Consider the following 25,243-nt stretch of genomic DNA (forward strand, 5'->3'; position numbering starts at 1 on the left):
CAATTCGTTGTAGTACAAAAAGGAAATGGGAGACAAAAAGTCACTATTTTAGGACTTGATTCATGCTGTGCACCAAAATATTTGGTTATGCCACCACTTGGATATATGGCTTCATATAAGAGTAGAAGAGTTACACTAAAACCAACAATATTCTTGAGCATTCTGCATAAAATGACTAGACATGATTTTTTTCAGTTTCTCCAAACAGATCTCATTCCTTGGAATAATTCATCTGCAGAGTTCCAGCTTTCCTTATCTGTCACTTTCACTTTCTCACCCCCCACCACCGTGTATAAGCCTTCTGTCTATTGCCCATCTGGGTTCCTGTAATAGCAGACTATTACTGCCTCCCCACATGGCACACTGATTGTGCAGTCTTACATTGATCTGGTTCCAGTCTTTATGAAACTCTACCCCTACTGAGGAGGACTGTTAGATGAATGGAGGAAATATAGACAGAAAATGGGTTACCTACTGGAAATGAATGTATTTCACTTCAGGATATGTTATGGATTTTTTTTTTTATCAGAACTTAATTGATTTTGTCATATTTTCAGAGTCTTCCCAAACAAAGGAGGAAGGAGCATCTGTTCGGTCACTGGATTTCAAAAAGAGAAGAGATTCAGGTCCCACAGTTTCCCTCAGAAAACTGAAACAGGCAGGGCTTTCCACTAAGCTGTTAAAAAATACTTTTACAGAGCTACCATAGAAAGCATTTGTTTCTCAGCATAACTGTGTGGTAAATAAGCTGCACAGTGCAGGAGAGGAAGGATTTGGCACAAGCACAAAAACAGGGACACAGCATCAAGGTAAGAACCAATCAACCTCACAATACAACTTGTTCCCCGAAATGATCAAGAAAGTTATTTTTAAAGGTACATAGCCACATTATATGCTTATAAAAACAAGGCCAAAACTGTTTGATCATGATAGAATAAGGTTACATACACCAAGCATCCATCCAGATAATTTTTTACTTCCATTTTGAGGCTAAATAGAATTGAGCACTGGGTGAGATGAGCAGATATAAACAGATGTGAACTATCAGAAAGCCAGATGGCGACTAATTAATCACTACTAAATAATGCTGGACCGGGTCTGACCCCCCTGTAATGCCGTGTGGTAAAGAGGCATTATGGCGTGATTGAAGACCATTTGTTGTTAATTAAATAAACCGATCTACAGCAGCTCTAAGAGCCTCATATCAGAACATCAGAGAGAGAAAATTCCCGTTGATAAACAGAAACAGGGACAATGCATCAAGTTAAGAACCAATCAGTCAATCTATCTGTTTATAATGTTGTTTGTACTTAAGACTGTAGAGGCTAAAAAAAAAGTGTTGCTATTACTATTATCACAGTATTAATAAGGACGTTTACTCATCTCAATCAACTCTGCAGTCATGTCTGAGCAATCGGCAGCTTTAGCTTCCGCTTCAGTGAACGACAACGTTCATACTGTATTCCCAGTTCTATTCCTGTCTTTTCCCTCTTGGAATCATATTTTTTCTCTGCTATTTTACACTGGATCTAGGAACATTCTTCACTTTTCCATTACTTTACTGGGAGATGCTAATAGCCATTAGCCACTTCCATGTTTATCACCTGCTGCACATGTGCAGTGTCGTATTTCATTGTTATTATAAATATACATGAAGGGCTTCATTTACTAAAAAGAAAATTGCAAAAGCAAAGCATAAAACCCCAAAATAACTAATACACCAGCAGGATGTGATATTTCATAAAAAACTTTGTATGCAAACACAGTGAGCTACTGACGTATACATTTAAAAAAGTCAAATGACATGGCTATGCACCTTTAAAGGGCAGTTACCTGTAATCTCTTGAAACATAACCTTTAAATTCAGAGAAAGTAATCTGTAAGTTCCAGGACAGTAACCTGTACACTATAGAAACAGAAAAGTATGAGCATTATGTATATCTGCTCAATATAATCTAATAATCTGAGATGTGATGAACTTAATTTGCATTACCGAAGAGTATCTGAGTAACTGTGATGCATTGTGTGTAGTATTTTTACTTCAGCGCACTGGCTGTATGCACACACTGTTGTGAAAAAAAACACAAAAAAAACAAACTAGTCCATTATTGTAAACCTCCTGGGTATAAAGATTGCCTGACATTTCTTGAATATAAAAAAACATTCCAATATGAAAGGAAACCTGTAATGTCAAAGAACTAGGTTTCAGATCTCTTTTTTGGTCTGTATGCCCTTTGGGTATCAGATATTTAATGTTTTGTGTGTGAAAGGCACAAGGACATAATAGGCTTACATATATTTGGTCGTTGCCAAAGCGCTTCTGCATCTCGTAGAGCAGGCTGCTATCAGTCAGCTCGCTGAGGGATGCAAGGTCATCGTTGGGAGCTGGAGGCATCAGCTTGACCTAAAGAAACATAGAGAATTAAATCTGAACCCGGAGACAAGCCAGGGAGCGCTGTTTGGCTACACTCTGCGGTTAATAATTTTCACAAAACTCAAAATACAAAAGGATTCTATCTGATGCTCTTAAGGCTTCAAATACTGATTTTATTTTTCTTTAAGTATACAATTTCGGATGATTGAGTAAACCTTGCTCCATGACAGAATTGGGACTTAGTTTCATGAAATGAATGTTGCTGTGAGACACAGCTGGACTCTCTTCTTCAGTTTAATAACTTTTGAGTGCAATTAGGTTTGCTCAATATTATTTAGGAGTATCTGAATATAAGGGGTTCCATATATACACAAGCTGCCCTTGACATATTTTTTAATTGTAAAAGACTTGGAAAACAAATTTCCCTCCACTACACACACCTAGATAAGTATGTTATAGTTTCTTAAGCTTTAGTAGTCAGTTTTACTAAAGTGTAACCCTTTTTCTATATCGACCAAAGGCACTCTGAGAAGGCTCATCCTTAACTGGGCTTTGAAGCAAACTTACCTGCTCCAGTTTGCTGGGTCCAGAGCTAAAAGGACTATCTAGGCCATTATCCTGAGAGGGCTGTCGGCTTAGTGCCCCACCTGCTTCTCTGAACATGGCACACTTCTCCAGCAGACTGTCCCGCTTAGAGATTGAGAGACCAAGCGGGTTCCTGTTTAACAAAAAAGTAGGGAAGAGGAGAATAAAGACCGTAAATCGGGAAAAAGGCTGCTGACTTGACTAGAAGGTATGAGGTTAAAACAGTTAAATCCTAATTTACAATGTATTGAATAAATGTGGGCACATAAAAGAGTCAACCCACAAAGTCTTGAGAGGAGTGCTGAAGTCAAAAGAGCCTCCATCATAGCGTTGGTCGGTAGAAGGTAGGGGAGCAGAGGGGTCCTTCAGTCTCTGCAACCAGCTCTCCTCTGCGTTCAGCAGCATTTCTGCTATCGGTTCTGAGACTGCGAGATCTAATGATGGAAAGACCAGAGCGTCACTTTGCAAATATGAAATTGCAAAAATCTAAATCAATTCCATGCAGTTGAAAACATCCAAATGTGAACATCTGAGTCTAGAATTATGGTAATTATCCTTCTAAACCCCTCCGATATTCATTTCTAAAGAAAACAGCTTTAAAACAAGGACACTTTAGTATTGTAATACAAAGAGTCTGACAGCCTAAACTAGCTAGGACTAACCTAGCTACTGTCAATAAAACCCTTTTCTTCTAAATCCATTTGATGACACTCCCCTTAAACAGAATGTGAATCTAACTGAGAATCAATCCAATGCAGCAGAGGAAGAGAGCTTTAGGATCTCCCCATCTGTAATGAGGCCTAAGAGGGCCCGAGGGAGAGAGAATGGCTTTTGGCTTTTTATTTCTGCATGACGGACAGCGCCCCTGACACCCATCTCTTGCTGTGTCCTTTTTTTTTCAGAATTTGGCTGCCAAACGAAAACCATGCAACTTCAAGTGTAAAAGATGGGGATTGTCCCAGGCCCTGGGGGCTTGTCTCATAATATTCTCAGTGTCTACATGCAAGTATGGGGTATTGATTAGAACCACACTAAGGCGGTCACAGCCTTGATTAAACCTAGAGAGTAAACGGTGAGTGGCAGCCAAGACATTTTATTCCACAAAAAAGGAGGTTAAAAGATAGGATCAAAAGGCCCAGCAAATTACACTCTTAATTACTATCGCACAACATAGTGAGCTCTACAGTCTAAGTCAAGGTGTGTGTGTTTGTTTGTACGGTGCCATGTAAAAGCATTCACACCCCTTGAATATTTAAAAATTTTGTGTCGCTATAACCGTTGACTTCAATGTGATTTTAAGACCAATAAGATTGTTCATAACTGTAAAGTGGAAGGGAAATTATATTTTATGGCTACCCATTAACCACCCATATTAAATCCAGGTTATTAATGTTAGCCTACAAAGCGCTTAATGGAACTGATCCCATCTTCTTGGATGTTTCTGCAAAGGAATATATTATCTTGGTCACTATGATTGTCAAAGGACTGTTCACTCCACACACGCCCATCCAGACTCTTCATATGGAATGACCTACAGAGCACCACCAGAAAAGGGACGTCTCTGTCTATCTTCAAGATGCTCTTATAGGCCCAGGTCTTCAGAGAGCTTCTCCTACCCTAGTGCCTACTCTGTCCTACCCTACTGCCTTTACTGCATCTGTTTCTTCACTTCCCTCTATGCCTACACTTTATCTCCAAACTGTCACCCCGTCACCTCTGACAGAACCATATGGTCTTTCTTCTAAGTAGCTTACAGTTTGCTTTGACATCAACTATATACTCATTTGTAAGATGCTTTGGGTTAAAGAGTCTGCCAAATGTATAAAAATAATGGTAATGGTAGTTGAGTGATTAGTTCATTGCTCGATTGATTGAGCTCAGGACACGGGATGAAGCGGAGTTAATACAGGTGTGAATTTTCATTAGTTGTAGCTGTCTAAATAAAAAAAAAAAAGAATTTTTGGATTAGATTCCTTTGTGATCTAAATAAATTATTGGAATACCTTTAAAAAAAATCTTATCTTTAGTTTCCAGGCATGCATTTGTTTTGTTTAACTAGAACAACTTTCTCTCTCCTCAAAATGAAAAAAAAGGAGTTGTTTACATGCTTACTTTAATTAGATCAAAGTGTTTTAACAATCTTCGGATGGGCATATTGATGTACTATCATTGCAAACTGTCAGAAATGATATCATCATCCCCAAGCATAATAGGCATGCAACATCAGGAGATCATAAATTCCTTGTGTTTTATTTTCCTTCTTCAAACCTAATTATCAATCTCATCAAACTGCACTGAAGCCCGCCATAGCTGGGAGTCATCCTCCTGCTTTGAAACGTTCTTGTCATAATAATTGATTTACTCTAGGTTTATTAGTAAACTAGAGTAGTGTATCTTAGTGTGACAGTACCGAAAAACTTGTTAAAATGACATGCTTAGACATTAAGCTCCAAAGTAAACACAGAAATATGTTATCTCTACCCATACATGATAATTATTTAGCCATTGCTATAGGCTTTACGTTAACTTTTGCGTTTTGAGCAAAACTGTGTTTCAGCTGTTGTACCATTAACTCCCATAAATAAGGAAGGGCTGCCTTTTAAGAGGGATCCATAATTACACTTCAAAGGTGGGCATAATTTTCTGACGGTAGATGGCTCAGCCTATAACTAATCATTTATTCATGTGTTTCCTAAGGACTGGCGGCAACCAGTCAAAACAGGAACAGATGTCTGCTACAAACATTTAAGAACATGCATTTAGCACAAAACTGCCCTAATTATTACTTTCCCTGTTGTCTGTTGTTACAAAATCAAAACAATATACATATTTGGGTAATGACAGAACCTTTGTTCCTGTAAACTCATTTGTAGCACGCCTTTGATCTAAATTTATGTCTAATAAAAATTAATTTCTCTCCTTTTTTTGCTTTATTACCTCCCACTCGCTTGACCATGTTGCCCTGTCCAGCTGCAGTGTTTTTCATGCCTGTGCTCACATGCTCATTTGTGTGAATGTTGTACAGTGAATGTATTACCAGATGGCTTGTCTTGGTTGCAGTTGAACAAAGTCGGGTCTGCTCCGTGCCTTAGGAGCTTGCTTACGATGCTTGTCTGTAAGACATGGTGGAAAAACAGATCTTCATTTTCACAAAATCCAAGAAAAAACCCCCGAAAAGCATGTCATATCTCACACAGAGACTGATGGAGCCCTTTAGTAATAAGCTCATGTTTAATCACAACCACACAGTTGTCGGCCTTTATTTCAAGACACAGTGAAATGTAAAAGCTCTCATCTCTGTCCTGTTACACAGTTTGGATTCATCTTTTTAGACGACCACAAGCTCTAACACTCGGAGTTGTGACATCTCCACTTTCCACTCCCACTCCATGACATTTGACGCAATGCTATTCACTCCAAGTTGGAGCTTATTTAGTTTAAAAAAAAGCTTAACATCCAAATATATAAAGGACATTCATTAGGTCACAGTGAAGCAGATAAAATGGCACCATGTCAGTTTTCAGAGTAACAGCACATTTACTGTACAGGGCCATTAGGTATCAGGATGAAATCCCTAAAATACCCATTGTTTTAATGAACAGCTCCTTGCCACTATACATGTCTTTGTGAGCCAAATAGTGAGATAAATAAATGTAAAGACTTATAATAAGCTCCTCCTAGCCCCCCTACCTTCCACATCAACTCACGGACGGCTGGTATTGTCGAACTAAAGGGGCCATAGATTAAAACACCCAGCCTTCACCTGAGCAATGTGTCTAAGACGTGTAGAGAATTTCCCTCGAGGGCATGGCGTGCTAATATAAAGTATTTGCGCATCACAGTAACAACTGTAGCAGATATTGCAATGTCTGCGTGGATGCTACCAGAACTGAAATCTTCTTCAATTGAGATTCCTGGCACAAGCACCCATTAACACCTGTGGGGAATCACAAGCAGACTGGTGTCAACAAGGATCACTTTTAAATCCCCGGTTACTGGTAAAGCTGTTCGATCTCCAAGCTAATCTCAGAGTAAACTTCTTTCTCCTTACTCGACAAAAGGGCATATAAACTTCACCTTATGAATCAAAATAACGAAAACATTACAACTTGGGCAGCTGGGTACTAATGGCTACCGGGCAGCCATTGTGCTAACGTTTGCTGTTGCTGCAGATGTAATGTCATTACTCTTTTGTTGCTTTTGCTGGATTATTGACTGTCTTGTAGTTGTTTCTTTCAGTTTTTATTTTACATATTCTCAATCTTTGAAATAGAAATTAATAAAACTGTTATCTAAAAAAAGCCTCAACATGGCTAAAAACAAACCAACCCAAATTATGTTGTATAGTGGGGGGAAAAATACCATTTTATTGATGCCATATTGAAAAAAAAAATGCAACGATTTCCCACTTAAAGAGAATTTCCCTCTGTACTGGAACACATAACACCTTTATAACCCTGGGAAGGTGAGTATTTGAATTGCAGCAGCACAGGAATAAGATGTAAGGGAAGAGCAGAGGAGAGTGAGTCAGCATATTCTCCAGACTAGCTCTGACCCGTGCCAACAGCTGTAAAGTTATGAGGCTAAAGCACAGCCTCTGGCTGTGAAGCTTATCAGCAATGCTCAGACTCTATAAATAATGGCCACACGCCAGTAGCCCTAAAAGATGTGAATGCTTCAGCAAGTCAGGTTTAAAAGAGGAACAGGAAAAGGTTAAAAGTACATGGGCATCAGTAGGGACAAATCAGCCTTATCTATAAAGCAAATCCAGCGAGACTGCCGTCTTTTATTAATACCCATGGACTCCTCTGATGTTCTCATGTTTAATTTAGGAACCCAAAGTTACATTTTAAAGTACTTTAGATAGTGAAACTGTTGAAATCTGGCTCTTACTTAATTGCCATAGCCTCAATTATAAAGCTGAAGAAATTATTCCAATCCAAGCAGGTTGGTAATTTAATTCCCTTTTACTTTTGTCCGAAAATCCAACATAAAAGGAACAATTTGTCCCTCTTAAGACCAAAACTTTTAAAGCCTCGCTTCAAACTACAGGGAGCAGGGAGGCAATATCTAACTTATCACAAATCCTAGGGAGGAAAGCTTAATTAGCTGGATAATAGGGTCGTACATCTTCTTAAAGGGTCATTCTATTGCACATGGCACGCCGCAGAAGAGGTCTCAGAGTTTAATGTACCAGGCGGTGTGTAGTCGTGTTATGTGGCATTGAAAGACTAGCTATAAGCAGAAGGTGACAAAAGGCAAATGTTAAGAAGCCCCAGAGAGTGTTTGCATGCAGGAGCGTAAAGAGAAGAGAACTGAGGTGATTTAGCACTGCAAGGAAAACCTAATCAACCTACAACCCTCCACTCTGCCTCTGCTAAGTCTGAAACATTTGCACATTACAGTCCCACACTCACATGCATTACAATGCAGCCTTCAGAAAGTGCAAGAACAAAGATAAACAAGATGGTTAAAATCACGGTTAACAGGACTGCAGTGTGGAATGTTGCGTGCAGATCGACTGATTTACTATCATCTAAGCACTTAACAGGAGGAACTAATTGTGGAAGATCTGAATAAGATACGAGAAACAGAAAAGAATGACAAGCGATTTCTACGAGTAAATCAGAGAAAGGTTGTGAGCAATGTCAGAGGATGGGAAGGATACACACAGCGGTTAGAGAAAAAAAGACCAAAGACGGAGAAAATGACTCCAAATGCCAGAAGAAGAAATTCCTCTTGTCAGCGACCGAGCACATAGCCCAGAGGGTTATTACATATTTAGTAATGTCAGCAAGATCCAAATATGATCACTTCCCTCTCTTCATAGCTGGAACCCATCCAAACCAAATCTTTATTCCATTTTATCCCAAATGCTTTCCTAAAAACCCAATCTTCTCTTTAGTAAATCCATTAATCTGAAACATTGTCATCAATGGATACATTCTCTAGCTCAGGCATTGGCCAGTTACTGGGGTCAAGGTACACGAAGATTTAAAAGAAAAATCTTTCAAAGCTACTAAAGTTTTCAGTCCTACCTTTCTTACATTTCTAGTCATTTTAATAAGATGTCAGCTAAAGCTCCAGAATGATCAGCGGTCTCTCCGACTGAATGGAGTAAAGAGTAACAAAGCGTTGCCCCTCCCTAACCTGTTGCTACACACTAACAAACAGTTAGCTGCAAGAAGAAATTTAATTGTTACTTGTTCCAGACTTAAAAAAAGGTCAATGTGTGGAAAGTAAACCAGTGCTACACACCACTCTCATTTAGGTGCTCTTTTTAAACTACAGTTGGTAAGCAATTAGCAGTGTGTCCATTAGGCAACCAGTTGCACACTCTACCTGAGCCGATAGCTCAACTAATTCAGCTGCTATTACTAGCTCGCTAGACTCCTTGTTTTATGCCAAAAGGAGCAGAATGACAGAATTATATTATGGCCTGCACAATAAGTGAAGTAGTAATAAAAAAAATACTGAAACTGATAGAAATTATGTGTAAACATTATATAATAATGAACAAATTTTACAAATAACACTATAATAATTATTAATAATGTTTTGTGGAAAAGCAGTGGGGATTGTTGCTGCTTCTCTTTTTTAAAATAAAACCAATAAAATCATGTAATATATTTTTATTATTTTATTTAAATAAATGCTATCATAGCATAACCCTATGATATTTTTACCCATGTTTATCATTCTAATGGCTACTGTCTCTTAAATACTGGCATGCGGGTTCAGTGAAGGAAGAATCCATCAATACATTTCTCCTTTTTTAATTAATGGAAGCAATCTCATTGGATCAATGCAGCTAGTTCAGTTTAAATTAGGTATCTACTTGAATAATGCCAAAACACTGAACGGCAAGTTACCTGCCCATATTTTGCAGCCAAATGGAGTGGGGTCCAAAAGTTGTTGTCAGCTGGATGGGGGTCTGCTCCACTCTCCAATAACACTGACACCACATCTCTGTAACCACTGGCACATGCAATGTGGAGCTTTAGAAAAAGGAGAGGCAAAAAGAGCAAATGTTAGAAATTTAATAAACACACACACACACACACAGCGATAAAGAGAAAGTTGGGGAAATATCTGTAAAATGGGAACATAGTGAAATATTTTTGTTAGTGGTATTTCTTTAATTACCAGAGTGACGCCTTCATCATTAGGCTGGTTAAGGGTTCCTCCTGTGGTTACAAGATGTTTGACATCATTCATCATGGTGGTTGGTCTCTGTGTCTTCATGGTGTGCATAGAGGCCACATCCACACCTACAAAATAGCAACAATAATATTACATCAGTCTTTTTATTACTGGCATAATTAGTTTTTTGTATATTAAATAAAAAATTTAATTGGAGAACAGGGATGGAAGGCATGTGAATTTAGACACTGAAAGCAAATGGATACAGTGTCCTATAAAACATTTATACCTCCTTGGATTTCTTTTTTTATTATTTTGCCATGATCAAACCATTAACTTTATTGGGATTTTCCATCTTACTGCTATGCACTACTTTTTTCTTTCATCAAGTAAAATCCTAATATAGTACACTGAAGTCAGTGGTTCTAATTTGACAATTGATGGAAAACATTAAATGGAATCAACCTTTTCAAGGCGTTGCCATTTCCTCACTTATGCATGCAAACATTAAATAACCTACATGACAGGGAACTCCGTGAAAGGTCTTCTTTTCCAAAAAGATGAGCAGATCAAATAAAGTTGCCCCAATTGATGGGGGCTTATAAAACTGACTCCAAACCCCTGAACCTAAACAGTGAAAGTCCACTGGAACCTGTGGCCTGAGCAGACAAGCAAAGCAAGTCAAAAAGGCTGACTGTTCAAAGCTGTGGAGATCAATTCTTCGCTTCATATTCAGCCTGTGAAAGCTTCACATTCCTAAACAGCACGTCACAACTATTCTTAAAGAAATAAACAAAAACCAAACGAAAGAAGGAGTCAGATTTAATCTATGACAGTACTGGCATAGCCTTAATTACAGAAAGCTGAGCAGAGTAAGACAGCCTGCAGAATGAGGTTATCTGCTGATTACCAAAAATCAGGAGTGATTTCTTCTTCCTGAACTTTCTTCATGGAGACTTTACCTGCCGAACTGGTCAGCAAAGGCAGGAAAGTATTGATACTGCTCTGGGAGCTGCTAACTTATATGTATGAATGTGTAAGCTTGCAGCTAAAAAAAACATCAACAATTATAACACCACATGACTAATTTAAAGCTGACTCCCACACAGTGTGAAAAATGATCCCCTTTGGTGGAGATTTTCTTTAAGACGCCTCATCTCAACAATAACAATACCTACAATTCTCGTCAGAAGTTTACATAAATTGTTGGCATGAATACCATAACAATTTTGGCAAAAAATTGTTATGGTTGTTTTTCAGCCAAAAACAAAAGACACTGGTGACCCATTTTCATAACAGCTTCCAGGAAGGAGGAGTTCCCCACAGCTGGAATCCCCGTGATGTCATAACGGTATGAAGCCATGAGCAGAGCAGGATCCTTTCTCTTTGCCCACATCAATCTAAAGGCTGCCTTGGTGGGATGGGACATGCACATCAACATCTTGATCGCGGTGGACAAGTAAATGACTACAACTTCAAAGAAACTGTGGATCCAAAATGAGTAGGACCTGCTGTTTTAGTACCCAGTGACTGTCCCTGGCTGAAAATAAGACTAGCCGCCAGAGCCTGGGTATCCAAGCTCCTGCAAATAGATTTGAAAGAATAATGGTAAATTTAATTAAAGGGTAGGGTCAGGGTCAGGATCAAGGTTAGTTGTATTTTAAATAAAGGTGTGTGTGTGTGTGTGTGTGTGTGTGTGTGTGTGTGTGTGTGTGTGCGTGCGTGCGTGCGTGCGCGAGCTAATGGTACATACAAATGGGGGAAATGTTATTTTCTGTAACTGTTTCTTTGTTTTTCAGTATGCTTTCCCCTTTCACATAATGCATATTTTTTTTCTTCTTTTCATTCAGTTAGCCATCCTGGATACATTTCCTCTTCCTGCTCTTTTATCTCTTCCATTTTCAGCTAAACTAATGACCTTCTTTTTTTGTCTACAGGAGACAATTGTCTCAATCAAATGTTGCTATCAGTGGGCCTGTAGCTGCATTTGACCTTCAAAAAGGCAGACGTACAAACACAGAGCAACTCATTTTACCATTCCACATGGTGCCAGAATGGGGGTAAATTAAACATTAAAATAAACACATTGTCTTATTGAAATGTTTGTGAATGGCAAGAAAGACAAGGTATGATATAAAGCCATCTAAGTATCTAATGAGGAAATTCACAAAATCAACATAAAGAACTACAGATCATCAGAAAGATGTACCATTTTCATCCAGGTGTTTACGGAGAATATAGTTGGTCTCTGTCCCCTCAAAAGTGTAGTCCAGAGGAATGTTTCCGTTGATGTCCTGAAGCAAAATGTTAACTCCAGCCTGTTTGAAAAAAAAGAAAAGAAGGCACAAGCATCCATCAGACTGTGATAAACTGAAATTAATTATTGAGGAGTTTCAGTTGCACACCTGAACAGAAGATGTTAAAGAACTCATTATATAACCACATGAGAGTTAGGAGTAAGGGATTGGTTACAGTAGCCTGGGTTTGTCCCGGTAAGTCACAAGATTAATGTATGCTTACTCAATAAGAGCATACAAAGCAATTCTTAAAGACAAATAAAGTTTAGTAGAAAAAGAAAAGCTTGGTGGAAAGCAAGCGAGTCCAGACATCTGTGGGAAGCAAAACTGTGGAGCCTTCTGGTCAAGCTTGTGTCTGCCATATGCTTTTATATATAATCATACTTTCATTTAATTTACTAAGCCCGACAGGCCCAAATGTAAGCTCAGTTGAGACAGGTGTTTAAACTCCACATCTAAATAATGTGAAACACAGCTTTTGTTCTAATTGGCTTGTAACAGGGGGCTTTACTGTTTCCAAAACAATCTCTCAATTTTTTATTCTCAAATAGGTTATGGCTTTACAGCTATTTAAACAAACCTGATGAGATTTAAAGGCCCTTTAACAATGGCGGATGTCTAGAAAAAAACACTACACAACACATATCTCTGGCTCAAACCACCCACATCCAGAATCACATAAATCTAGAGAAAAAAAAACGTTCAAGTTTTGTAACGCTCACCTGTGTAATATTATCTCTGGTGACGTCACTTGCATGCATAATCGAGCTTATGGTTCAGCTTTACGCATTGCTTTCTGCAATACAATGGTGTGCACAATAGTAACAAGACCACATGACCGAAAGTAGAATATTGCACATGTGAGCACTGAGTAAATAGGAAGAAGCAATGGAGCAGAGTGAGTCATCAATGTCCAGTAGAGGTGTGAACAGAAAGAGGTAAAGTAACCCTGACTGTGAAGATCGGGTTGGCCTTTGACCACACTGAGCTGTCACGTTATTGCGGGTCCTTACGGAATGGTCTGTTGGCTCTTACAGCAGCTGCGTTAATCGTCGCCATCTTGCTTTCTGATAGTTCTGTGGTACTGCCACCAGATGGCGCACAACCATGTTGATTGTGCCTAGTGCACAGTTCTTTTGAGGCTCAAATACTATATTACCATAAATCGTTTTATTTACATTACATACATTATGTTTTTTTTGTGTTTTCGTTTTAAGGTCAAATACATGACTAGGCCCCTATGAAATACCCATGAGTAGTTATTGTATTGGTTGAGAAACTGGGGGAAAAAAACAACACAAATTGTACTTGTACGATATCTGAAAGGTGTTAGTGAGTGAGGATTATTGTTTAATATTTAAAGCAAAGATAATTAAATTTACCATTGCTGCAAAGAGATCTGTCACTTAGGGCTTTTGCAAAAATGTAAAGGATGGTGAGGAGAAAGTAAAAACAAAAATGCCTTAGCAGAGGAAAAGCATTTAAAGAGCAGAAAACAACCAGTGGCTGCTTAATCACTATGTATGAAAAAAAAAAAAACTCCAAAAGTTAAATCACCTCTTGAAAAGCAGCAGACCTGATTGCGGCATGCAGAAAAGCAGTGCATTACAAAACCAACATTACCTTTAAAGGGGCCATGACAACAAGTTTCATTTTTCTGAGGTTTTGGGAGTATAATATGATCTGTGGTGCACTAATCAGGCCAAGTTAATGTCAAATGTGAATAGCAAAGCACCTGTTCAGGGGCAGTCAGCTTTGTCTCTTTGCTCCACAACGGTCAGATTGAATGAGAGAATCACAGAAGAGTGGCTGAAGTTCATTTATGGGGACTTTACTGAAGACGGTGTCCTGTGGGAAACATTTTACATGCCACAGACACAAGCACACTGCTTCCCAGCCGCATCCTTCTGATTACATATTTAAACATCAAATTCTATTGGATAATCTGAATATTTGTGATTGTTTGAACTCTTTTTAAGGTCTTATTGTTGGATATAGGATGTGGTTTTGACCATTGGTAAAGCTGTGCACTGCATTAATGATAATGAAAAAGTATTTTTGCCTGCACAATTAACTTAAAAATCTAGATATGGTCAATAGTACTCTAGGAGGAAGGTTAAAGGCTAACAGATCTTATCTTGCTCAGTCACGGTTGACTATCTATGAAAATTGGCTGTACAACAGCCAGCCAAGACCAATAACAATAAAACAATCCAGATTAAAGAAAAGGACACTAATAAGAAAATAGAAAAATACTTGCTGGCTTAAACAGAAAATACCAAAAATGTGTTGCTACATATCTACTAAAACAGTTCTGTTATCACAGACAAACTCCTATAACCAGCAGACACAAGCTATAGTAAAAAGGACAACTTGGCAGTTAATACTGAGGATGGGCAATATTATTTAATTTAACTTACCAGAAAAACATATTGAAATAAGAATGATCCTGTGATAATGGTGATAAACTCTAAATGAAACACCTTGCAAGTACCAAAAACTAACAGTTTTAGTTCAGACCGCTACTTTTGGTGTTTAAGCTTTCCCCTGCTGATATATCCATAGGATCTTTAATAAATTATGCATTTAAATTTCAAAATATAATTTAATATAATTTAAACCAAAAATTGTGTAATAAGTTCAAGTGTGGTTGGACTAGTTAATGATTAGATTAATGATGTAGACTTTTTGAATAAGGACAGGTTTTATTTTTAGAGATATAATTGTATAGGGCATTGTCTCTGTACGCAGTGGTAAATCCAGAGGCAAAAAAGCCACAGATGCATAGAGAAATTGACTGTTGGTGCAAATCGGGTGATTTTGATCTTACTCTGACTACATAAGCTACAACTCTACTTAAATGTCAAAATCGAATCGTTTTTCATTTGGTGTATGCTTAAGGGCCAACTGGCTTGAGGGTTGTGGTTGAGAATTTCTCTTTAAAAGTCTGAGTTGAGGAGCTTTAAATTAAAAACATTCTAGCTCAAAAAGTGGGTCAAGTCTGCATTTGTAAAAGTTTTAGAATAAAATAAGGGAACAAATCATAACAGTATATATATATATATATATATATATATTATGTATGTATGTATGTATGTATGTATGTATGTATGTATATATATATATATATGTATGTATGTATGTAAGATGTAGAGAAAGAAGAGTGACGGAGATAGATGAAGAGAGAGAGAGATAGTAGAAAGATAGAATTATAATATGATATAGATATGATTATATGTGGGTATAAATATAGTAAATATGAGAGATGAAAGGTAGATATATATATATATATAGATGTAGAGTGGGGTTAATATAGAAGATATAGATAATATAAGATAATTATAGATAATACGTATATATATATATATATATATATATATATATATATATATATATATTATATATATATATATGTGTATATATATGTGTGTATATATATATATAAATATATATATATATATATATATATATGTATATGTGTGTGTGTATATACGTATGTGTGTATATATATAAAAATATGTGTGTGTATATATACAGTATGTGTGTGTGTGTGTCTTGGCCTTTATAAATATGACGTCTGTGTTCAAGTTTTCATGTGCGAAATGCCAATCTCGCCGAATCCCAGCGGGGATTTTAAACAGTCAATGTCCAAAACTGGACAGTTTGGCAAAGGGCTAGGAACAACAGAGTTTATTAATGGCTTGCTTCCCTGCTGTTTGGAAGCAGAAGATAAGAGAATTAATATCACTGGCAGTGAAGTACTCCATCTTCTCATCAACCCCCACCCCTCACTGTGCCCATGAGAGACGATTGGCAAACCTCTCTGTCAGCAAAAACCACTCAGTCTCTCTCCACGGAAACTGGAGACAGGAAATCAAGGAGAGATGCACAGGGCAATAGAAGAGAAATAGGGAACGAGATGGCAGAGTAGGACAGAACAGATTAGAATATATTAGCTGCTGTATTTCTTCCTGTGCCAATAAAAGATAAGGATATCTCAATCAGGTTCATTTTAATAAGACTATTCTTCAGTTTCCGGTTAAAATGTAAACCTTTTAGAATAAGGGCCTAAAGATAATTTACGCGACTCAAAAAAAAAAGCTTCCTGTATTTATTGAAAAACAGAAAATGTCATTCCCTATGCAGCAGTAAGAAGCATTGGCAAAACCATCCACCCATCATCTACACCCGCTTATCCTTGTAGGGTCACAGGGGCACTGGTGCCTATCTGCAGCAGTCATCAGGCGAGAGGCCCATTACACCCTGGACAGGTCACCAGTCCATCATGGCGGTACACAGAGGCATACAGAACAAACACACACACACGCACACACACACACTCATAACTTAGGACATTTTGGAGAGACTCTGGGCTGGAAGGTCCAAATGGAAGGAGGCAGGAGTACCCAGAGAGACCCCACACATGTACAGGGAGAACATGCAAACCCAATGTGGAAAGACAGCAGGCTAGAGTTAGGGGTTAACTCAGGACCTTCTTTCTGCAAGACAACAGTGCTTCCAACTGCACTACCTTTCAGCCTGGGAAAACAAAGGAACTCACATAAATATGTTATTGTTATCAGCAAAACCACATTACTCATGCTTAAGCTGCTAGGTGTCTTGGGTATGTGTCTGGTAGTTCATGAAGCATTCTGTCGGAACACTATGTTCATCAAAAGGTAGGAAAACCTTTAGGCATTTTTAGGCTAGATGCACCTGATCTGAGCATGTTTTTTTAATTTCTTCTACAACCTTCTTGGTTCACATTTGATAATATTGACTAAGGGAAAGAGGAGCTAGGACAAAAGGAATAGTTAACTGTTTATAAGTTGGAACCAAGGTGCTACAAGATGCTAAAAAGCAGATTGCAAAATACATTTCCAACCATAACATCCCTTACAGGTAACAAGCTGCAGACCGGACAAGCATCAAAGACAAACCAGAACTCACTACCCCCAACTAACAGCAATTATTAGTTAAGTGGATTATGTCAAGAAAGAGAGAACAGTGTATAATGCCAGTCAACAGAGGGCTAAATTAAAATAAATAGAAATGTTCTAATCTTCTAACTTAGAAAATAAATCCTCTATGAAATCAGATTTCCCTTTGTTTTCTCCATAAACGCAAATAATATGAAAATATTTGTGAAATAAAAAACAAATTACCTTTTGTAGTACTATATTTGGGAAACCCTTCATTCCTAAGCATACTGCAATGAACACAGTGTGCAAAAACATCTTACTCATGTCTCATACTGACAAGGAACCTTCTTCTGAAGGTGAATCCCCTTCCTAGTGAATTGAGGAAGTACCAATACATTAACAAATGAATGAAAATAATATTAAAAAAGCAATAAACTGGATTACCTATGCAAGGTCTCGGAAATATCTTCTGGAGTGCATGAATAATGCACTCCAGAATAATGAAAGATGTGTATTGGCAAATTAAGCAGATGCAGAAGAAACATCTTGTGTAGGTATGATACTCACACAACATTTTTTTTGCCTTGTGGCCAATATTCAATCCTTGTAAGACCTGTGTTAAGCGCAGTATAGAAATACAGTATATTTACGTTTATGCTTATGTATTTGGCAAACGCTTTGATTCAAAGTGATTTACAAAGGAGGATATAAAAATACAGTTAACATTAAAGCTAACAATGAGATACTTAGAAGGAACACGACTAGCCACTAATACTTGCCTCCACATTTAAATTAGGTTTTTCAAATTTCCCCTAATCCAGTGACGTTCGAATAACCTTTTAGATCCACCAGGCAGTCTCACCAGAGTGAGTGACCTTAATCATAATTTTTACGTTTTTAAACCACTTGCACCTTCAGTCTTGCTACCACGCACACACATTTAAAATTACCCACCTTTTGTATTACCATGTGCCTCTACAGAGTTTACTCCAGGTTTAGTGTGGCCGTTTCACAGGGCAATAGCTTTCTCTATAGCAACAATCAGTTACAGTCTCCCGTGAAGCTGTAAATGACTCTTTTTGGAAGGAAATTAAACACATACAAATAAACAAAAGCATCACCACATATATGAAAGCATAAGCCATAGAGTAGCAGCGTACATTTAATTAGCACATATTTCAAGGGAGTTCTTTCTTTGTCTCCCAGGAACATCTTATTTCCCGTCTAACAGGAGGTTAACAGCAATCACTCAGGAGCTAATCAGTGGAACCAGACTGTACAAGATTCTGTTTGGGCCCTTCACACCAGTCATCCCTCTGTGGGTCTAATCAGCACCAGCAGAGCAGTCCCAACCCATTGAGTGACTGGTGTGGATGTGCATACCCTCCCCTGCAGCTGTCACATTTCTCATCATGGACCTAATCAGTACAACCATGGCTCTTCTCAAGGCACTCTCTGCAGAAAAGACTCTCTTTGATATCGTGGTAATTCAAAATTTGGAAATATTCAGCTTTTAAAAGATTTAACTGGGCTTGTACAGAACTGAATAGTCGTCTTGGAGAACCTCTGCATTGCACAAGCCATCATCAATGAAACATGCTTCAGTCCAAGAGATATTATCCTGGAGGAAAGATGCTAATAGATGCTAATCACCAAACTCATAAAGAAACTTGAAGGCCACCTAAGTACTTAACTAAGTACAGACCACTAATATAATTTGTGACTTAGTCAAACTGAACTGCAGAAGTCAGTAAAAGAAATTGTACCATAAAGTACAGTGTTGCATATCTGCTTTAGTGTCAGTGAATTAATCCTTTCAGCTAATTGCATGTGTTTGTAGATTGCTCTCACCAGCAGTAGCAGCAGCACCATATCAGCGTGGTCACACACACATGCTACGTGCATGGCCGTCCACAGGTCTTCGTCCTGCTGGTTGACATTTAGGCCTCGCTCAATCAGGAGCTCAGCTGCAAACACGTTATCATGGCGAGCACACTGCAGAAAAAAACCAAGAATCCCATTAGTACCAGTTGGAAGAAAAATATATCCAGAGGCATGCCTTACTATTAACCGTGCAACAGAATCATTGCATGGTAATTAATGCATGTGAAAACCATACGGTATGGTAATTAATCTTTGTGAAATCTATTGTGCAACACTGTTGATAATTACATTCTTCTGAAAAGAAAATGAATAAAGCCTTGAGGTGACCAACAAAAGCAACAAATACAAATCTAAGAAAAATAATATTTACAGATGTTTGGCTTTAATTTATTTGTGATTATAACTATAACAACAATGGTAATATCTTACCAGGTGCAGCAAAGATCCCCCTGAGGAAGTTGGAGTGTTGGGGTCTGCTCCCTCCTTTAGGAGACGCAACACTGCAACACAATAAACCTCCAAGTTGTTAACAGCTCCCGTAGGACACCACAACAAACACATTCAATGTATTTTATTATGAAAAAGCACAAGCACTGTATGTTTTTGTATCGAGCATCCCACAGTTCTTGCCCCACGTTCTGAATTGTGGGGCAAGAACCGACTTTGACTGCCATTCTAATAGATAAAGATACTTTTATCCAAACCAGAGTTCCCAAACAGTAGTGCTTGAGGGCCGGCGCCCTGCAGCTTAAATCACCTGCGTTCAGGGACTGGTGTTGGCGACCTCTGATCTAAACAGTTCTAATTCAGCATTGTCCTTATGATTAGGGTTGTTCTCTGTCTGGAAAGGTAACCTCTGTCCCAGTCCTAAGCTTTTTTTTTCCAAGGATTCAACAAATTTTCAACCAGGATTTCCCTGTTTTTAACTTCATTGATCTTTTCATCAACTTTGACCAGATGTCCTGTCCCTGCTGAAGGAAATCATCTGTACATCGGTATCACCATGGCTCATTCCATGGATGAACCACACTGTTAGTAGCACACACACACACACACACACACACACACACACACACACACACACACACACACACACACACACACACACACACACACACACACACACACACAGTGCTTTCCATGTCATCCAAACAGTCCAGTTTTGGTTTCATCTGACCAGAGTGCCTTCTTCTAAAAGTATGCTATGTCCCTCATAGGATGTTGTTAACAACTGTTAACAACTGGGACTTCTCATGATGTACTTTTAGCAATGGTTTTCTTTTTCTGAGGTCATTCCTGTTGTCTTCTTTTGTCTTTTTTTTCAACAAACCTCTGATGCTTTCACAAAACAGCTATGTCTGAAGGCAATAGCCACACCAAACATTAGTCAGAGGTATCAGAGTAAAGTGGGTTAATGTAAACCCATATTATACAGTTAATATTGTTATTTTAAAAAGTAAAAAAAAAAAAAAAACGTGTAACTTTCCTTACACTGCATCACTATCCTCTACTTGGCGCTGATGTATTACAAAAAATGTCACACTGCGTTGACCTTTGTGGTTGTATCGTGACAACATGTGAAAAGATTGAGTGTGAATACTTCACCAATGCACTTTACACAGCCATGAACCCACACTGATCCCTTCCTCTCTCCGTCAGAATCAATGGGATTTAGGCATCCTGTAATCGTCCTTGACGTGTCAGCGTGGAACAGTGTTAAAACAGTGCACGCAAGTTAGATACCTCCTTCCTCCTCCGGCAGGTCAAAAAGGCACTGTTACACGCGCTTACATCACTTACTAGAAGATCAAATTGGACGCGCACCCCACTAACACACTGACATGAATCTTTTGGAAGAAAAGGCAACATTTTCCAGACAAGTTTGCTCATTCAGCCTTAGGCAAATGCACAGAGACTAGAAAGTCTAAATAAGGCCACCGAGACTTTGCTACAGAGCTGATAAATTTTTCATGGAACAAGAGAGAACAAAGCAAACAGTGAGAGAGCAAGAGGGAAGGTGCACCAGAGTGTGTGACAGATAAACGGGGAAGTGATGGGTCTGAAGCAGAAGGTAGGAGAGGGAAGGAAAGTGCTGCATTCTGGACATTTATGTGATTTCAGTAATACTGACAGCATGGTTACTCACTGTCACCACTGTCACATAGTCCTGTCAAAAATATACAAACAAAAGTGGATCAGCATGTAAACAGCAGCTACATAAACTCAATACATCGAACCCTGATGGTAACTCCCTTGAGGGAATTTAACTTATACGAACATGCATAAAAATGACCTTATCCCACCCACACACAAAAAGACATTAAATGCACTCAGATGTCAGATACATTTATTACATCTGGTGTTATCTGAAAAGAAAAAGAAAAAACACCAAGCCATACCAGTAAAATATGTATGCAATGGAAAATAATATGACTGCATAAACTGTACTTTAAACATATAAAGCCCTTTACTAATATTATGGAAGATATTACATAAACACAATAACCCATAAATTACAAAACTGGTTCTGACTTATCTTGTACACAATTAAATCCACCCTTTTCTAACACACTCTAATCATCAAAAGAAGTGGTTTTCTGTTTATGAGTAAACCACTTGTAAATTAACCTTGATTAACAACCAACAGCTCCTTTCCCAAAGAGCACAAAACTCTGCTAGGCAAGGCCATGTTCAATCATTTCTGCATTGGCATAAGAGGCTGAATGTTAGTTGTTGGATGATACACTTTTTATTTTTTTGTGAACAATCTTTTCCAGTTCGTATTTTAATAATTATGTTCCTCTGTAGTTTGTTCATCTGAATCTGCAATGCATGGATTAGTTAAATGACTTATTCTCTTTTCGGGATCTGAATCTATTGGTTGCTGCTTATGCTGTGATGTTACCTCTTAATACTGCTTTTCCTCTTTCCCATGGTAAAGACAGTGGATTGTTTGGAGAATAGTTTATCTCCAGAAAGAATGCCCACTCTTTTTGGATGAAGGTGTCAAAGTCATGGTCTTTGAGAACAGATGTATTAATACGCCACCTTTTAGATGGTTTATTATATGGTTTGATGGATAGAATGAGAGAAATAGGAGCATGGTCACCTAATATGATTGGCGGTATTGTAATTTTAACTACGTCTTGACTAAGTGTATTTTTTTTTTTTGCCTGGATCTTAAAGCTACACACTTTGCATAACAAGTTTAAGTTTATATATATATATATATATATATATATATATATATATATATATATATATATATTTTTTTTTTTTTTTTTTTTCAGTAGTTAATTTAAGGAAAAAAACAGTGCTGCTGCATTGAAGTAGTTTGGCTTAGCTTGTATGTTTGTGTTCGAATGGATAAAGCGAAGGCTTACCGATATGCATGTGCATTAATTTGTTAAAATTAACAAAGAATAACAATTAAAAAAAGGAGAGAAAAATGGAGAAAGGACACAAAATTATTTTTGATACTGGGACAACTGTTTTTTAAATTGATCTGGAGTTATTAAGTGACAGATCTAAAATTAAGTCAATGGTCCAGAGGATAAGAGGCATTAAGATTGATGTACAAAAAGTATTTAACAGAGTTTATAGTGTAATGCTTGAATTGCGGAGCACTTGATCGTCAATGTAAAGGTTGTCCACAATAAGATTGGCATGTTTATTATTGTGTTAGTGTTGTTTCAGGATGGGGAACGGGATTTAGTGTTGTTCATCGATTTCTAGTGGATACTTGTCGTGGAGTCTGAATGTTATTATTTTCAGTTCCTTCCCTTTACTTTTGGTCAGTTAATTTTTTTTTTGATGTTCCAATTTGGTGATCATTGAACTGGGCTATTTGCACAATTTTTAGCTTCCCATGAACTGTTGTTTGGTGTATTCAACTTGGATGTTTTATTTTTATCTGAATACGACTTATTATCTATTAATATTTGCACAATATTTCCCCATTCAGATAAGTCTTTCTCTTCTGCTTTACAGCTTAGCTATAAATTGAGCTTTTTTCGTATTGTGATTTTGCATTTTTGAGGGTCTTCTCTATTGCTTGTTCTGCCACGGATGTCTTGTGATGATTTGTGTCTTTGTTTTACATGTGAATCCTGAGCTGGAGCCTCGCCAAAAATATTATTATGACTATATAATGACAACAAAGACTCTTGATTCTCGATTTCCTCTTGTAGGGGCCCTGCTATGTGTAGAGGTTAGCTTAATTAATATATAAAAACATGTGTCCTTTATCTTCCAAACTGAGACAGAAAGACTGATACCTACTGGAAGGAAGATACTGATGACTCATAATGATAGGGTACAAAAAAAGACAGTATGTCAGTTGTGGAATGTATTAACTTTGATTCGTTTTTATACACTTTTATGAAGGTTGAACATGTATTTATATGCTTTTATATGCTTCAAAGTAGAATGTGAGTAGATTAGGGTAAAAAGCGCTGTTTGTGAGCACAGGTTGCAGAAGAAAAAGTCTCAAGGCCAGGTCAGCAATTAGCAGAACAGAAGGTTTCAACGGAAGGAAAATACAAATCCATAAAAGGTAAAGGTAGCTGTTAGGGAGTAGAAACCGATACTGTGCACGTCATTTGCTTGTGTAACTCTGTGAAATCATCCTTTAAATTTAAATAAAACTAGCCTGGACAGCAGAGAGAGCCAGAGTTGCTACCCGCAGAGGTGGCAGGTGCATTTCTCCCTTTGCAAAGGCGGACCTAAATTCTGCGTCCGGGCTGAGTTATTGTTGCACTTTTGAGTAAGTCCTGCACAACGAATGAACGGACCCGGAGAAGCAACACGGCTTCAACACAGTGGAGTTATACCAAAAGGCATTTGCTCAGCAGTCTCTCTGTCTCTAGGGTGTAACTTTCTCATCTTTTAAAAATAACTTGCTTGAGTTTTACACTATTGAACATGAGCAAAGAAAGGTTGTTCAAGGAAAAAGTTTTTCCCCCCATTTGCAATCATTGGAACCATTTAATATTTTATAAGGTTCTTCAAGGCCAATAACTTTCTTGATTTGATTTTTTTTAGTTCAAAAGGTACCAACAATGTTTTTAACTAAACTTTAGTTTAAAATAGTTGAGTGGTTTTTAGTGTTTGTCTCAAGATAATAGTAATTGTAATAACAACATGATGACAAACGTGAGTAAGGGAATGTCATATTCTTTAAAGAACTTGTTTTCTATTTTTTTTTTCTGACAAAGTAGTAATCTTCCGTTTCTGATATAATTTCTTCTTTGTGCTAGTCTTTAACATTAACTCTGTCACAACACGTTTAACCATAAGGAAACACTCTTTAGAGGGCTTTACTGGTGTGTATCTGGCTTAGTTTAATTTGAACATTCGCCTACGGACACCTAAGACACAGAGTCCATCCAGGGACTTTTTCTTACTTTAAGGTGGGTGTAGTTTGAGGAGAAGGATAGCAGAATTAAATAGCCTTTAAAGGTAGCTTCTCAGATACCTTCCACCTAAATCTTGCACGGTCTCCTCAAGACTGTGCATCATAACAATATGGCATTGCTTCTTTGCATTACTCCAATGTGGGGGACACAAAACACCCAGGTACCCTAAAGACTTACAATAACTTTTAAAAACACTGAAGTTTTAGAGCCATGATTAGTTCCTCTCTGTTCATTATTATCAGTATGGTGTGTGATCAGAACTGCAAAAATACAAAATATCAATGGGGTCCAGGTAGTTAAGTGACAGGTAAGTTATCTTTTTTTACTTATTTAGTGCTCTTGTGCTGTTTCAAAAACAGCCACTGCAAACCGCAATCAGATTTTCAGCTTGACTGAAATTACTCAAATTGAAATTGTTCAGAAAACCAAAACTCTGACCATTCATACCTTGATAACATGTTGTGCTAAGAGCAACACTCATTGGTGGGGTGTCAACACTGAAGGAAGAAGCCACATTATTTTAGTAACAATTATGTGCTAATTACAACACAAAAGATGGAAGAAGATTTTTGACAAAAGACATAGTGTTCATGATTCAGGTTACTCCTCAAACATGGAGCT

General features: G+C 37.8%; 1 protein-coding gene across 1 annotated transcript in view; it reads right to left on the bottom strand.

The window, feature by feature from the left end:
- Window positions 1-25,243, bottom strand: part of myo16 (myosin XVI) — a 94,372-nt gene that overhangs the window by 42,851 nt on the left and 26,278 nt on the right. Inside the window, exons 3-11 of the mRNA XM_036139749.1 lie at window positions 19,635-19,705; window positions 19,173-19,316; window positions 12,312-12,420; window positions 10,106-10,230; window positions 9,832-9,957; window positions 5,997-6,072; window positions 3,243-3,393; window positions 2,942-3,092; window positions 2,294-2,404 (exon numbers count right to left, since the gene is read on the bottom strand). Of these exons, the coding sequence (XP_035995642.1) occupies window positions 2,294-2,404; window positions 2,942-3,092; window positions 3,243-3,393; window positions 5,997-6,072; window positions 9,832-9,957; window positions 10,106-10,230; window positions 12,312-12,420; window positions 19,173-19,316; window positions 19,635-19,705 (1,064 nt within the window). The remainder of the gene's footprint in view (window positions 1-2,293; window positions 2,405-2,941; window positions 3,093-3,242; window positions 3,394-5,996; window positions 6,073-9,831; window positions 9,958-10,105; window positions 10,231-12,311; window positions 12,421-19,172; window positions 19,317-19,634; window positions 19,706-25,243) is intronic.

Source organism: Fundulus heteroclitus, chromosome 7, assembly GCF_011125445.2.
Source record: "Fundulus heteroclitus isolate FHET01 chromosome 7, MU-UCD_Fhet_4.1, whole genome shotgun sequence".
Classification (NCBI taxonomy): Eukaryota; Metazoa; Chordata; class Actinopteri; order Cyprinodontiformes; family Fundulidae; genus Fundulus; species Fundulus heteroclitus.